The 14,947-nt window shown below is 46.3% G+C and overlaps 1 protein-coding gene across 1 annotated transcript in view; it reads right to left on the bottom strand.

Annotated features, from left to right (window-relative positions):
* The window catches only part of EPS8 (EGFR pathway substrate 8, signaling adaptor), a 143,782-nt gene that overhangs the window by 19,680 nt on the left and 109,155 nt on the right, over nt 1-14,947 (bottom strand). The window contains exons 11-15 of the mRNA XM_080971984.1: nt 13,736-13,840; nt 13,158-13,232; nt 11,891-12,039; nt 7,899-8,082; nt 2,972-3,105 (exon numbers count right to left, since the gene is read on the bottom strand). Of these exons, the coding sequence (XP_080828110.1) occupies nt 2,972-3,105; nt 7,899-8,082; nt 11,891-12,039; nt 13,158-13,232; nt 13,736-13,840 (647 nt within the window). The remainder of the gene's footprint in view (nt 1-2,971; nt 3,106-7,898; nt 8,083-11,890; nt 12,040-13,157; nt 13,233-13,735; nt 13,841-14,947) is intronic.

Raw genomic sequence — 14,947 nt, 5'->3', positions numbered from 1 at the left:
TAACCATTTGCAAATTGTTGAGGGAAGACCTCCAACAAGCCAGAAGCTAAGGGACACTGGCTGCCACGGCTTCAGTTTTCATAGCTCTTGGGAGTGTTAGCCTGACACTATTGTCCCCGTGGTTTTGAGAGTGGGCCAAAGGCAAGCCCAGGTTGAAAGAACAAGACATTTCTTCATCAACAAAATAAAAATAAAAATAGGTTGTCTGTCAGAAGCTATGCAATGTGTTTTCTTTTTGAAAAACATTCTTATTTTAAAAGTTTAGCACATTACACTTCACAGCCCTGACTCTAAATGCCATCTGTCCTCAGCCTTCAGGAACAGGGAGGTGGAAAAAAGCTTTAAAAAACACCGAGAGGAATACTACTCCTAATAAATCAGTCACAAGCACAAAGTAAAGGGAACCCAACACATAATGAGAAATGGAATGCAATGGCTGTGCAACAGCAGGTGCCGATGGCGCATCACAGAAGCAGGAAACAAGTTTTCATCACCATCCATCCATTGTAAACTACTGATTCTGAGCACACCTTTTGGGTACACTCCAGTAGCTACCTCGTATTTTTTGGTTAGCTGTGGAGAACTGTTCCAGTTTACTTGAAGAGGGGAGAAGGAGGAGATCAGAGAGTTGACTGACCCTCACTTATCCAAAATGCTCGCAATAGCCAATTATCTTCTGCAGATGTGGGCCAAGATAAGCAACGCCCCCTTTTTCCTCACTCTTTGGTAATGTACATACTCTGCGTTCTTCCTCACCCACCCGAAATCATTTGGATAAATGAGGTTCCCAGCATTGAGATGTGAAGATATGTGCCTGAAGGTAAGCACTTCACTTTGGCAAGATGGAAAGAGCCATAAGTAACACAGTCCAAATAATCAGCAATCCTGATCACCCATTTCACACGTAGCATTTGGTACTTACAACAAGAAGCTATATGGTTCTCTAAAAACAACCCTGTAAGTATTTGTAGTGTTTGTTGGTTTTGCCAAATGAGGAGCTCACCTAGGAAACCAGGTCGAGCCCAGGTCATGGTCTGAAGGCAGAAGATGCAACCAGCTTGATGAAGCTAAGCAAGCCTGAATTTTATCAATGCCTGGTTGGGAATTCTGCGTATCCTGCCTTGGGCTTCATGATGGAAGGAAGGTTGGATATCAAATGTGTGTGCACGCATGCATGTTGTATGTACTTAAATAAATACACATTAAGACACAAAAGTGGTGACAAGCCAGGGATAGTTTATTACAAAAAGTATTCAAATGGTAGTATAAATTAGCTTGATTCTCGTCCAGAAGTTGTTCCCACAGACAGGGGCAGCTAGAGAGCTGTGACAGTCTCAGTTTTGCACCTTGTAGAAGTCAGGTGGAAGGAGGAGAATGGGGACAAAAGTTGGCACTGCCTCTCTCATTGGCTCTGGCGCCACCTACTGGTGGGCTCCCTGGCTTCTGCCCCATCAGCCCCAAAGGGGACCAGCCACCACTGTTTTCAGCTGTTGCACCAAGCAATTAATATGTTCCATTAGCCGGGAGGGAGGAAGTTTTAACCCAGAGAGAGACACACAGAGACAGACAGATTGGGGGTGGGGAGAGACAATCGCTGCTTTGGTTTGGTGGCTCTGATACGTTGCAAGTTGCCCACAGGCAACATTACAGCCTAAGGCAGAATGTGGAGTCCTGGGCACATTCATGCACCTGCTTCTTAATGCTTCCCATCACCTGAAAAGTTACCCTAATATGGCTACTCTCCAGGGGGCACGAAAAGGGAGAGGGAGAAATGGTTGCTTTGCAAAACAAAGCACTCTAAGAATGAGGAGTAATTAACAAGGGATTGTAAAACTAACTGGCCGACAAGGAATTGATGAGCTGATTTGAAGAGGTGGCTGCCTACCATACATTTGGTCTGGGAAGAGATGAAGTAAGTGGCTTTCAGCCCTAAACCTGAATAATAATAATAATAATAATAATAATAATAATAATTTATTATTTGTACCCCGCCCATCTGGTTGGGTTTCCCCAGCCACTCTGGGCGGCTTCCACAGAGACCAAAAATACACTAAAATGTCACCCATTAAAAACTTCCTTGAACAGAGCTGCCTTAAGATGTCTTCTGAATGTCAGGTAGTTGTTTATCGCTTTGACATCTGATGGGAGGGCATTCCACAGGGCGGGTGCCACTACCGAGAAGGCCCTCTGCCTAGTTCCCTGTAGCTTTGCTTCTCGCAATGAGGGAACCACCAGAAGGCCCTCAGCGCTGGACCTCAGTGTCCGGGTAGAACAATGGAGTTGGAGACGCTCCTTCAGGTATACTGGACCAAGGCCGTTTAGGACTTTAAAGGTCAACACCAACACTTTGAAACTACCTGGACCAGGTGACGTGTGCTTAAGATGGGGAGCACAAACAGGTAACACCCAAGCCTCGTAACCAGTGAAAATAGTTAGGGATTCATGAGCCAGTCCAGAATTCAGAGACTTCCACCCATAGGCTATGAGCCTCTTCTCCCATTGACTCGGCAGTGTGGGAGCCAGTCCACGTAACCAGACCCCAGGCAACTGCAGGGAACATCTCTCTCCTGTATTTATTTTGCTGAAGGCTAAGGCAAGATCACATTTTTTAAAAATGGACACACCACTGTTGACCTTGGCCACAGACAACAAGGGAATGGGTTGTTTGGAAGTGTAATAACGTTCCAGGCTCCAATTCAGAGCATACGACTCAATTTTTCATCTCTTCTTTTAAAGCAAACATTGATAGTAGTGAATTAGGACATAATTTGTCAGAGGCCCCTCAGAAAAAGCAGAGTAAAAGCAGAGTAAGAGAGGTTTTAGATATTAGCTCTAACACAGAGAGAGGATTGTCTACTTCTAGAACCAATGGAGAGAAGTTGAAGTAAAGAGGCAGGCACCCTCCACCCTAAAAGCAACCGGTTGGGACAGTTCTCCACAGCTGTGCACATGACATCCACTGAAATGTTACCTATCTACATGTCGGCTAACAGTTTGCTTAAAAGCGGCTACAGCTGCCCCCTGGTCCGGCAAGGGCCCTCGCTTGTAAGCTGTGTTACTGAATGCGTACCCTTCAGACGGAGGATAATCTGAGATACTGGAATGCTGAAAGAGAGAAAACAAGGAACGCTTGTCAGTCACAGAAAGTCCACAGCTGACTTTCCATTGCACATAATGCGCAGCTTCTCTGTGCACTCACACCACAATCGTTGTCTTAATTGTCTTAAAGGCTAATTCACACAACTATGGAAAACCTGGCAGGGCAAAGCCACCTTGGGGATGCCTTGGGTTCATGCCAGCAGGTTCACAAGCCTGCAACGCACGGAAGTCATCAGCTCCAGAACACTTTTGCCATGCCTTTCTTCTAGTCTTGGGAGACAGGAGATGGTTCGCCTGTACATTGCTTCCAAGAACGCAAGACAGAGGTTTGAAGGAAGCCTCTCTTCATACACGGCGCACAATTCCTTCGTGACTCATATCAGCACAGAGCTTCCACTTCCACTATTTTCTCTAGTTGATCATTGCCCAGAAGACAACAGAAGCTAAGCAGATAACATACTACTGCCATCTTCCCCCAATCTGCTGCCTTCCAGATATTGCAGATTATACATCCCATCAGCCTCATGGCTATGCTGGCTGGGGCTGATGGGAGCTGTAGTCCAAAATATCTGGAAGGTACCAGGTATGAGAAGTCTGTTTCAGAGTGTTGGGCACAGAAAGCTGCCTCCTACTCTGGTCCCTGTATCCCAGTATGTATTGTCTACACCAGGCATAGGCAAACTCGGCCCTCTAGATGTTTTGGGACTACAACTCCCATCATCCCTAGCTAACAGGACCAGTGGTCAGGGATGATGGGAATTGTAGTCTCAAAACACCTGGAGGGCGGAGTTTGCCTATGCCTGGTCTACACCGACACAGAAACATAGGAAGGTGCTTTGCACTGAGTCAAACCATTGGCCCATCTAGCAGCAGCTCTCCAGGTTTCCATGAGAACTTCAGGAGACACTGGCCCACGGTCCATCATGTCCAGCATCTTGTTCTCATGTTGGCCCACCAGGTGCCTGTGGGAAGCTTCCAAGCTGGACCTGAGACAACAGCACTCTCCCTCTCCTGTGATTCCCAGCAGCTGATATTCAGAAGTATAATAATAATAATAAATTTTATTTATACCCCACCCTCCCCGGCCAGAGCCAGGCTCAGGTCGGTTAACATCAATAAAATCACAGTAAAAACATAATAGGGGGGAAAGAGGGGGGGGGAGGAAAAAAAACCAATTTAAAATACAGATTAAAATGCAATTTAAAATGCAGCCTCATTTTAAAGTAGCTGATAAATCAAGACCATAAGGGGAGGGAAACATAAGGGTCAGACTGAGTCCAAACCAAAGGCCAGGCGGAACAGCTCTGTCTACAGGCCCTGCAGAAAGATGTCAAGTCCCACACGGCCCTAAGTCTGTTGTGACAGAGCGTTCCACCACATCGAGGCCAGTGCTGAAAAGGCCCTTGAGGCTCGGGACCTCCAAAGTGTTGTTATTTGTGGACCTTAAGGTCCTTCGCGGGGCATACCAGGAGAGGCGGTCCTGCAGGTACGTGGGTCCTAGGCCGCATAGGGCTTTCAAGGTCAAAACCAGCATGCCTCTGACAGTGGACGAAGAACAGGGAGCCTCTCCCATCACTACCCGGAGATACCTGCGAGGAAACCTGCATACAAAGCAGATGCTCTACCCCCAGGCTATGGCCCCTCCCCAACCTGACTGTCAGTGGCTCTCCAGAAACTCAGGCAGAAGCCTAACCCAGACTCACTACCTGAGCCTTTTAACTGGGATTGTCAGGGACTGAGCCTGGGACACAGCACTGAGCTATGTGGATGCTTCCTGGATCTGCAATATGGGTACCAGCTGCTGCAACATCCGCCAGCAGATGCTACACAATGTATTTGAGAGCACCGAAGTTGCTAAGATCCACCAGCTACCACCTGGCATGTACCACCAGGGACGTGAATTGCAGTCACTGGTATGACTCCAGTGTGCTGCAAAAGCAGAAAATGTCTCTTAATAATTGCAGTGGAAACAACTGACACCACCTTGTAGTTCATTACAGTAATTATGCACAAGCAGGAAACCTATTCAAAGTAGCTGGGGGGGGGGTTGGGGGGGGAGAATGCCAGCAGATGTCTCTGCAGCTTAAGCTCGGAATAATTTTCAGGAATCAGAATTTCTGATGTACTTTCCTAGACGTCAGATCAAAGCTTACTTCTCCGGGTTAGGCACTGTAGCCATGGCAGCCACAAGTATGCTGTTAACTCGCACTGGGGTGCATTTTTCTGTATTAAAAAAAAAAGGATGCCCTGCAGGAAAAAGGCAATCTTGTGAAGGTGAGCTCTGAGCTTAGGGTACACAGAAGTTTTTTCATGCCACTGGCTCACTGGGGGGCATGCGACTCCAGTCTGAAAAGGAAACAGAGGCTGAAGTTTCTGTGTCAATCTTTTCCACACCTTTCCATCAAAGTAAAAGGTTGCAATCTGTCAGCCCAAATTCAGGGCCTGGAAGCTGGACAGAGTCTGCATGTTCACCCTAAGAGTTTTGGAAGCCCTCTGACGTGCACCCAGATGAAGACACCAGAAGCCAATGTCATTCCTTCACAGATTTCAGTTGGATACTGTGAAACCTGGCAATTTTCTGATTTCTTTCTTTCTTTGTTTCAGGGAAGACACTGCTCCTGTCTTACTAGGAATCAAAGACTGTTTTCTGTTCCTCTTGCACTACTATTGATTTCTGGACATATTGGTAATGGTCACATTTACATGTCAAGCTAAACCACAGTTTAGTGTGATTTGCACATTCTCCTGCCCCTCTCCTCTTTCAGCATTGGACGACAACTTTGAAAGCGGTTAGTTGTTGGGTTTGTTTGTTTTTTGCAGAAAACTGGCATGCCATTGCACGCAAAGCAGGCACTGTGGTTTATAATAAACTCTGGCTGGTTTCAGAAGCCACCTTCCTAACTCACGGTTTGAAGTCGGATTGTTTTGAAACATATCAGAATTTGTTCTTAATCAGAACCACTGGGATCCAGTGAAATGGAGGCTACATGCTCTCAAAGGCACCCTCCAATCTATATAGGTGGCAGAGGCATGTCAACTTTAGAAAAACTCAGGCTTGTTTCCAGCATGTCACACTAAATCATGGTTTAGTGTGGAATGCGAGGCCACTATATTTTATTCTTTGAAGGGAGAACGCAAAGACACACTGAGCCTCATGACATTTTCCCCACCTGCTGGTTATCAGTATACCTCATCTACACTAGCAAAGCCAAATGAGTCTGACTTACATTTTACGGCGGGAATTAAAGAGCTTTGTGATTTCTGCCCTTAAAAATAAAGGGAAGCCAGGCTGCAGTCAGGATTCCTTGCTAGCAGGTGCTGCTAATAAGTGAACAGAATAGCACAGAGTTCTTCATAACTATCTGGTTACTGGCTTCTCACCCAACCAAAAGCCTGTGTATACCTTAGTGTCCATGAACTGTTAACATCCAAAGTAAATAACCTAAAAAAGCACAGGTTTGTGTTTTTTTACATTTAGAAGCTTTCGTGCGCTTATAAAGAACATTGTTCTTAAATAAATAATAACATCCTTAAGTTACTCCTTCTTCCCTCTAGGCATCCTGCCATGCTCCCTTCCACCATAGCAAAAATGTAAGATATTGGCAGGTTCATGTAAGTACAAGGGAGAGAGAGACTTTTTAAAAAAAACCATCAGCAGGAAACATGGATGGGCAGAACTGTGAGGTTCAGACAGATGGGAGTGTTGAGCAGGGCCAGATTTAGGTTTGATGAAGCCCTAAGCTACCGAAGCTAATGGGGCCCTTTATATGTCCAGTTGTCCTTTGTCAACAACAAATTGTCACTGTTTTTCGTGTTGAATATATGCTATATGGTAATTTATGGACCTAGTAGGTATCTAAAGCCATTTGCACATAACAAAATATGTATTTTATCAAAGTATAGAAATATAGAAATGAGCAAACCAGTGATATTTTAGGGAGCAGGCTAGCAGGAGGGGCCCATTACTTACATCATAGGAGCCTACACAACACAAAACACTGTTGCTGTATGTAGGTTTTATTTTATTTGTTTTTTAACTTATATTTTGGAAATGTACATCCAGTTTTTTGGGGGGGGGGGCAAGAGAGTAAATCTGGCACTGGTGTTGAGCATCGCTGCTGTGGGGCAGAGGAGGAGGGGGCACCAGCTGCTGCTATTAAAAAAAATCAGTTTTTTAAAAATGCACCCACCGGCCCCACCTTGGCTATGGCCCCCAGTCAATATCCATCTTTAGGATGCTTCACAGTTACCTAGTCTTGGATCCATTAGCTTGCCTGCGTTTGGAATGGCTGCCTCTTTTCCCAAATGAGTTAGCAGCCAAGGGGTTGAAAGGAAGAAGTAGATGCCAAAGGGAAGAAAGGATGGCAGCGCTTGATGTTAGAATTCCTGCTCCACAATTGCAGTCATGGGATTTTTGTCTATCACATGACGGTATATGTTCTCACTCCACAGAGTGGGAAGTTCTGGAGTTCCGTTCTGGAGCCTACACTTGAGTAGGACCCTGGCAGAGACACATGCCCAACTGGCATGTTCTCTCCCTCCTGGTCTTTCATTCGGGCAGAAGAAAGCTCATGAAGCTCCCGAACGAAAGACCAGGAGGGAGAGAACATGCCAGTCGGGCATGTGTCTCTGCCAGGGTCCTACTCAAGTGTAGGCTGAACTCCTGACACTTGTAAACAGCCATAAACAGCCATTGTAGAATTGCTGTGTGGATCACATCGCCTGCCTGTTTCCTGCTGGCCTGATGCGCACAAACCCTCCACCTGGGCTTAGAAGCCGGCGGCAGCCCTCTTCCCTACCTCGGTTGATAACCTTTTCAACTCTTGCTTCCGCTGGTGCTCAGCTACATTTGCCACCGACTCGGCTAGCTGGTTGAGCTCTTGTTCCTTTGGGGATCCCATGAAGCTCAGAAGAGGGGGCTCCCATCCGTTCCTGAACCGCGGCACGTAGGGTGGGATGAACTGCTCCTTGGGCCACTCTGCTCTGCATTCAAGGAGGAACAGGTTTGAAGACATGACTAGGTTGCCCACTGTGAAACAATTCCCCAAATATTACTACTAAATTATGGTTACCAGATTTTTTTCAATGAAGCCTGAGTAGCAACAGGGAGTCAGTACTGGGGATGGTGAGGCAAAAGACCCTGGGCCCAAGCACACATGTGCATTGTATAAAGGTGCAAAGCCCTTCTTTTGCACCCTTGAAACATAAATGCACAGAGTTTTTAAAAAACTGGCAACGGCTGCCCGCCCATGACTCCCGAGCCTCCCCCAATCAGTCAGAACAAAGGGGGAAGGAGCAGGAGATCTGTACAGCCAAATGTTCCCTGTTCCCCTTCTGCAGTGGCGGCGGCAGTGGCAGTCAGAAGCCCAGAGCAAGCCTGGTAGCACAGCTCCTGAAGCCAGCCAGAGCCAACTGCGCTACCAGCCTGGCTCTGGGCTGCTGCCGCTGCCACATTTCCCAGGACAGATTTGTAAATCTGGGGACATTCCGGGGATGGCATTTCTCCGGGGACAGATTTGCAAATCCAGGGACTCTTCCCGGGAACTGGGGACGTCTGGTAACCCTATACTAAATTATCTGAATTCTTGCAGGAAGATTGGGAAGCGACTCTCAACCTACTGGGTGGCTCTTTAAAAGAGGACTGGACAAATTCACGGAGGATAATACTATCAAGGGTTACGAGCCACGATGGCTGTGCTCTGCCTCTACGCAGTTGGATGCAGTAACGCTTCTTACAACCAGTTGCTGAAAGGGAAGGGAGGGGAGGGGAGGGGAGGGGGAGGGGAGGGGAGGGGAGGGGAGGGGAGGGGAGGGGAGGGGAGGGGAGGGGAGGGGAGGGAGAGGGTTTTTGCGCTCAGGTCCTGCTTGCAGGTTTCCCACAGGCATCTGGTTGGCCGCTGTGAGAACAAGATACAGGACTAGATGGGCCATTGGCCTGATCCAGCAGCCCTGTCTTCTGTGATTATGTTCTACTCTCTGCTGCAAAAAATAAGCTTTGCTAAAGCAAGGGAGGGGTTGGGGGAGAACAGCTACTAGTCTCAAGAGTAGTTATTTTTTAAAAAAATCCTGAGATTTAAAAAACTTATTATTATTATTATTATTATTAAAATTTCTACACCACCCTTCATCCAGAGATCACAGTGCTGTTTATTATAGAGTAACTAATGTACAACTAAGAGTCTCAGAATGATGTGCCATGTTTATTATATTCCAGTATGTCAGGGACAGTATACAACCAGATCATTTTTTAATTTTATTTTTTGCTTTACTGCAATATTGCATTATATGCTGAACTATGCACCTATGTAAATGTATGCTTTTCTTCTTATTTTTTTCTTATTATTATTTAAAAAACTACACAGACAAAGCTAGGAAACCACAATGCTTTCACTTTTTCAACACTTGTGTTTCTCACAGCATATCACTGCTGGCAGCTTCTAACGAGACGGGGATTTCTGGAATCAGTGAAGATATTCTGCTGAGATCAGCTGGCTCTCACTACGTGATGTTACTGCACCAGAAGCAGGATTTTCCTCGCAGGGTTAGAGATGCCTACGCACCATGCATAGAAAGCATCGCCCTGTGGTTTGAATTACTGCCTTTTCACATACAGCTCCCTGAAAGACACTTTATGGTTCCCTTTTCTCCTTTTTTGGAGGCCATCTCTTATTTATGGGTGTTGTCGGAAATGGATGAAGGTAATAAATGCCATTGAACCAGTCCTAAGAGCAGGCGGAATTAATAGGACACCGGTGTAGTTTTTGCTTACTTATAGGCATGGTGAGAAGGTGAGGAGAGAGCAGGGTATTTTAAAAAATAATAGTCATATCTGCTGACAAGTGTCACAGCTATGGCATAGCTCTGAGCTAGGATAGAGCAAGGGACAGAGAGTGGGTGATTTCCACGAGACTTTGGACTGAATAGAATGGGTAATTTTCCACGAGTCCCTGAATAGGATTGTTAAAATGATCTAAGCTCTTTTGATTTGGTGTGAGGATAATTTCCAGGTTGAATGGAGGTGAGCTTCAGACAACACACCTGTCTAAACTTTCCATCGCCTGCACCATCATCCCACTCTATGAATGCCGATCTAAAGATGACCTTATCAATACAGTGGTACCTCAGGTTACAAATGCTTCAGGTTACAGACTCCGCTAACCCGGAAGTAATTGTTGTTGTTGTTGTTTAGTCGTTTAGTCGTGTCCGACTCTTTGTGACCCCATGGACCAGAGCACGCCAGGCACTCCTGTCTTCCACTGCCTCCCGCAGTTTGGTCAAACTCATGCTAGTAGCTTCGCGAACACTATCCAACCATCTTGTCCTCTGTCGTCCCCTTCTCCTTGTGCCTCCATCTTTCCCAACATCAGGGTCTTTTCCAGGGAGTCTGTTAAAAACTTTACCTCAGAATGAGAACAGAAATCATGTGGTGGTGGCGCGGCGGCCCCATTAGCTAAAGTGGTACCTCAGGTTAAGAACAGTTTCAGGTTAAGAATGGACCTCTGGAATGAATTAAGTTCTTAACCCAAGGTACCACTGTATAGGAAGTCACATGCCAGTCCTCCCAAGGCTCGCTCTGAGACTCCACCTCACCAAGCGCAGCTTTTTCCCTGGCATGGCATGTGTTCTTCACACAAACTGGGGGATTCATAAGGCAAGTCCATGTTGTGGTGGGATCTGCAAGCCCCATTTGGGGCAGTTTTTCAGATTTCTGACCAGTGAGTCATGTCAGGCCTATAAGAACTGCGGCTGCTGCGGCTACCACCCAGGAGGACTCCCCTGCTCAGCGCCTGGGGCCCCAGTCCTGCCACTCTTCACCTGGCCCAGGGTGGGGCCTGATGGACTCTATAAAGGACTTCTGCCACTGCTGCTGCTGGGCAGAGAGGGCTCCATTTTGTTTTGTTTTAAGTTGCTGTTATTTTTTACCATTTTAAACTGTGATATTAATGCTGTATTCTTAGTTTTAGATTTTGATTTATGTGAAAATTGTTTCCCATTTGGTTGTGTATTTTTTTGATGTGGTTTATTTATTGTTTATGACTTTTGTAATTACAGTGGTACCTCAGGTTAAGAACTTAATTCATTCTGGAAGTCCATACTTAACCCGAAACTGTTCTTAACCTGAAGCACCACTTTAGCTCATGGGACCTCCTGCTGCTGCTGCGCCACTGGAGCACAATTTCTGTTCTCATCCTGAAGCAAAGTTCTTAACCCAAGGTAATATTTCTGGGTTAGCGGAGTCTGTAACCTGAAGCGTATGTAACCTGAAGTGTATGTAACCCGAGGTACCACTGTATGTAAATCTTCTTATGCTGTAAGCCGCCTTAAGCATTGTTTTTTAACTGTGGAAAGGCCGCATACAAATAAAAAATGATGATGATGATGATGTTTTCAGAACCCTGATCCCACGGCAAAACAACTGGGGGAAGGTCGTAGCTCAGGGGGTAGAACATCTGCTTAGCATGCAGAAGATTTCAGGTTGAACCCCTGGCTTCTCCAGGTAGGACTGGGAGAAATTCCCTGTCTGAAATCCTGAAGAGCTGCTGTCAATCAGTGCAGACAATGCTGAGCTAGATGGACCAGTGGTCTGACTCTGTTACTAGACAGCCTCCTATGTTCTCAGCATTCACACCAGTGTGCACAGAATAATAATAATAAATTAGTAATATATTTTTTTGTATCCTGCCCTCTCCGGCCAAAGCTGGGCTCAGAGAAAAAGCCGGATGATGCCCGTGAAGCATAACATAGCTCATATTGGTAGATAAACAAGCCAAACATGTTAATTTCCTTTTACCTGGCTTTGGTCCACGTGTCACCTAGAGACACCCATAGCTGTCCTTCGTCACTTGTGACGGTGTAACGCAGGAAGTCTATTGTGTCTTTTGTTAAGAGGGGGCTGAGGACTGTGCTAGCGAGCTGAGGCCCTCCCGTTGCCTGCACCACCTACGACAAAGAGAATTGAAAGCAGGCTTATTGTTGATATGGTAGGAGTGATCATGGATGTTCTTGAGCCTGGTGTTTGAGGAAGCATTGCCAGGGAAGATTCTCACCCTGTGTTTTGTAATTGGGTTCAAGTGTAAAAAGAAAAATCGCTGCCTTCTCCTTTAACATACATGCAAATGAGGCTGGAGTCCTTTCCCAGCTGCTGCTTTTATGTATTTTAAAGGGAATTTTCAATGAGTTGCACAGGCACATGCTTTGCAACTGAAACTATTCAAGCGTTTGGGACCCAGTTCCAATTTCTTTTCAGCATTTTTAACCTACACTTGGCCGAACGGAGCCGTTGCAATTGATCGGACAAGATGTCAACGAAACAGCAATGCGTTCTGAATCCAACCGGCACAGTTGCAGGAAGTTTTTGATGCAGGGGATGCCTCTACTAATGGGATCAGAAGGGACATGATGATATTTCCCAATTCCTCTTCTATCTGCGGTGCCCTCACCCAATACCCTCCAGAACAGGTGGAAGGGGGCTTCAGGGAGAAAGCCTACATCAATTGCTACTAGGTAACAATGGCTATGAACTGTCCCCATTGTGAAAGATAGTATGCCTTTTAAAACCAGTTGCAAATCACAAGTGTAGAGAGTCGCTGTTGTGCTCAAGTTCCTGCTTGCAGGGCTTCCCCTGGCCAATGTGAGAACAGGATGCTAGACTAGATAATGTTTGCTCTTACAGAAGAAATGGGGGGGGGGGGGAATTGTCTTTCTTCTTCTCTAGTTAGCAGAAGTGTCCCCACGACCCAAAGCTCTTCCACAAATGCAACAGCACAAACTGGGTTCCACCAAACAGTTTTTTTTAGTGTAGACAATGCTTTTCGTTTTCGTGGCATGCACCACCTCCATTGTCCATTTCCCATTTGATTGATTTCGAAGGGATCAGGAGCTATAAGCTGGGATAGCTCAGTTAGCAGAACACAAGACTCTGAATCTCAAGGCCGTGGGATCAAGCCCCACATTGGGCAAAAGATTCCAGAGTTAGATGACCCTCATGGTCCCTTCCGATCATAAAGTCTATGATTTTATGAAACATTGTGATGTTTTATATCTAGAAATAATCTTACCATATTTAAAGGGGTAAACAGAAAATGAATCAATTCGGATGCGCTGGGATTCTGGATGTGTGACTTTAATTTAGCCTGCAGGAGAAAAGAAAAGGAAGAGAAAGAGAAATAACTATTTTAAAGGCAGTTAATGGGAAACAACAAATCTTAGTACTGAAATATGCAGGCTTTGTTTAGAAGGTCCAGGGCAATATCTGGTTGCTAGTTAAAACACTGTCAGGTAGCAGGAAAGCTCTTTGACACTGCCTGTCAAGGCAGAGCATCAAACCTATAGCTTTTTATTTAATCACAGTACACGATGTCTCAGACTGGATGATGGGTAAAATGCCTTGGGCATGCAAGGTCCCTCCTTCTCTCTTTGATCCTTTCATAGAGATGTCTTTGTTATTTTCAGGCAGCTAGGCTCCACTTCCACTGTTGTCGGTTGTGTGCCTCTGAATACCAGTTGCTGGGATTACGAGTTCTGTTGCGCTCCTACTTCCCACAGTCATCTGGTTGGCCACTGTGAGAATGGGATGGCTGGACAAGAAGGGCTTTCCCTCTTACGTTTTGTTTGTATTTTGCACACAGCCACTTACCAGAAGGTTGAAGCCGTGTTTAAATTTTTGCAAACAGTCGACAAATTCGTCTTGAGGCGGAGGTTTGGAGCGGAGAGTTAAGACACCCTCTGGGGAACAAAGAACAAAAGAAAATCACCTGGTAGAATTTCTTGGGAGGCATCCACAACATGTGAAAGCAGAATGAGGTGCCTCTGAAGGTACACAGTAGTGGTAGCAGCAGCATCAGGGAGAGTGGTCCTAGCTCAGCATTCCCCCTGCAGTGTTAAGTTGGACTCCAACACACATCAGCCCCAGCCAGCATGACCAATGGCCAGGGATGATGGGAGTTGTAGTCCACCACCCCTTACCTTGGTTTCCTCCAAGGCCATTAAGACCATAGCTTTAAATTACTGAACTGCACAACTGTCTACAAGATGATGATGATGGTGGTGGTGGTGATGATTACTTTATATACCACCCTTCATCATAAGATCTCAGTGGCTCTCTCCATGAGAGCTTACATAGTCCTCAAGTGTCAGGAGCCAGTCAGCAGTAAATCACACAGAGGTAAGTTTTTCCTTTTATTAGAAAAAAACAGGATCTGCACAGGGAGTCAAGCCAAATGAGAACAGCAACTCCTTCAGTAGGTCTGGTCAGTTGCAGAGACTGAAGGTCCCTGCCTTCCACCTCTGCCTAAGTCCCCTCCTCTCCAGGGTTTTCCCCAAAACATTCTGAGACTGTGCTTGTAAGTCTGCCTTTGCTCCTCCCACTTCAGGCCTCTCTGAGTTCTGGGAGACCAGGGCAGACACTCTGGCTTCTTCAGCAGCCCGACTCATCACTGCCTCTTGGCCTCCATCCTTTCCTGCTTCTGCCTCTGCTTCCGGACTTCTCTCTGCCACAGACTCTCCCAGCTCACTAAGCCCTGTTGCCTCTTCAGCTTCCAACCTCTTCCTCCTCCCAATCTTCTCCCTCTGACCACTTATTGTCATCCCACCACCATTCTCTGGGCTCTGAGCCTTTTTCCCTTGAGGTTTCCCCAGCTGGTTCCTCCCACCATTCCTCTGCATCCAACCAGCCCATGACAAGGGGCATTTGAATGTTGTTGCTGTTGTCCAAATCCCAGGCTCTAATCAGGCGTCACTTCATGGCAACGGTAGCCAACCCTGTGCCCTCCAGATGTGGTGGGACTCCCAGCTCCCATCTGCCCCAGCCAGCTCAGGGATTATGCAAGTGCCTAATCTGACAGCGCTG

This window comes from Podarcis pityusensis, assembly GCF_964106645.2.
Source record: "Podarcis pityusensis genome assembly, chromosome: 10".
Classification (NCBI taxonomy): Eukaryota; Metazoa; Chordata; class Lepidosauria; order Squamata; family Lacertidae; genus Podarcis; species Podarcis pityusensis.
This window is presented reverse-complemented; position numbering and strand designations above follow the sequence as displayed.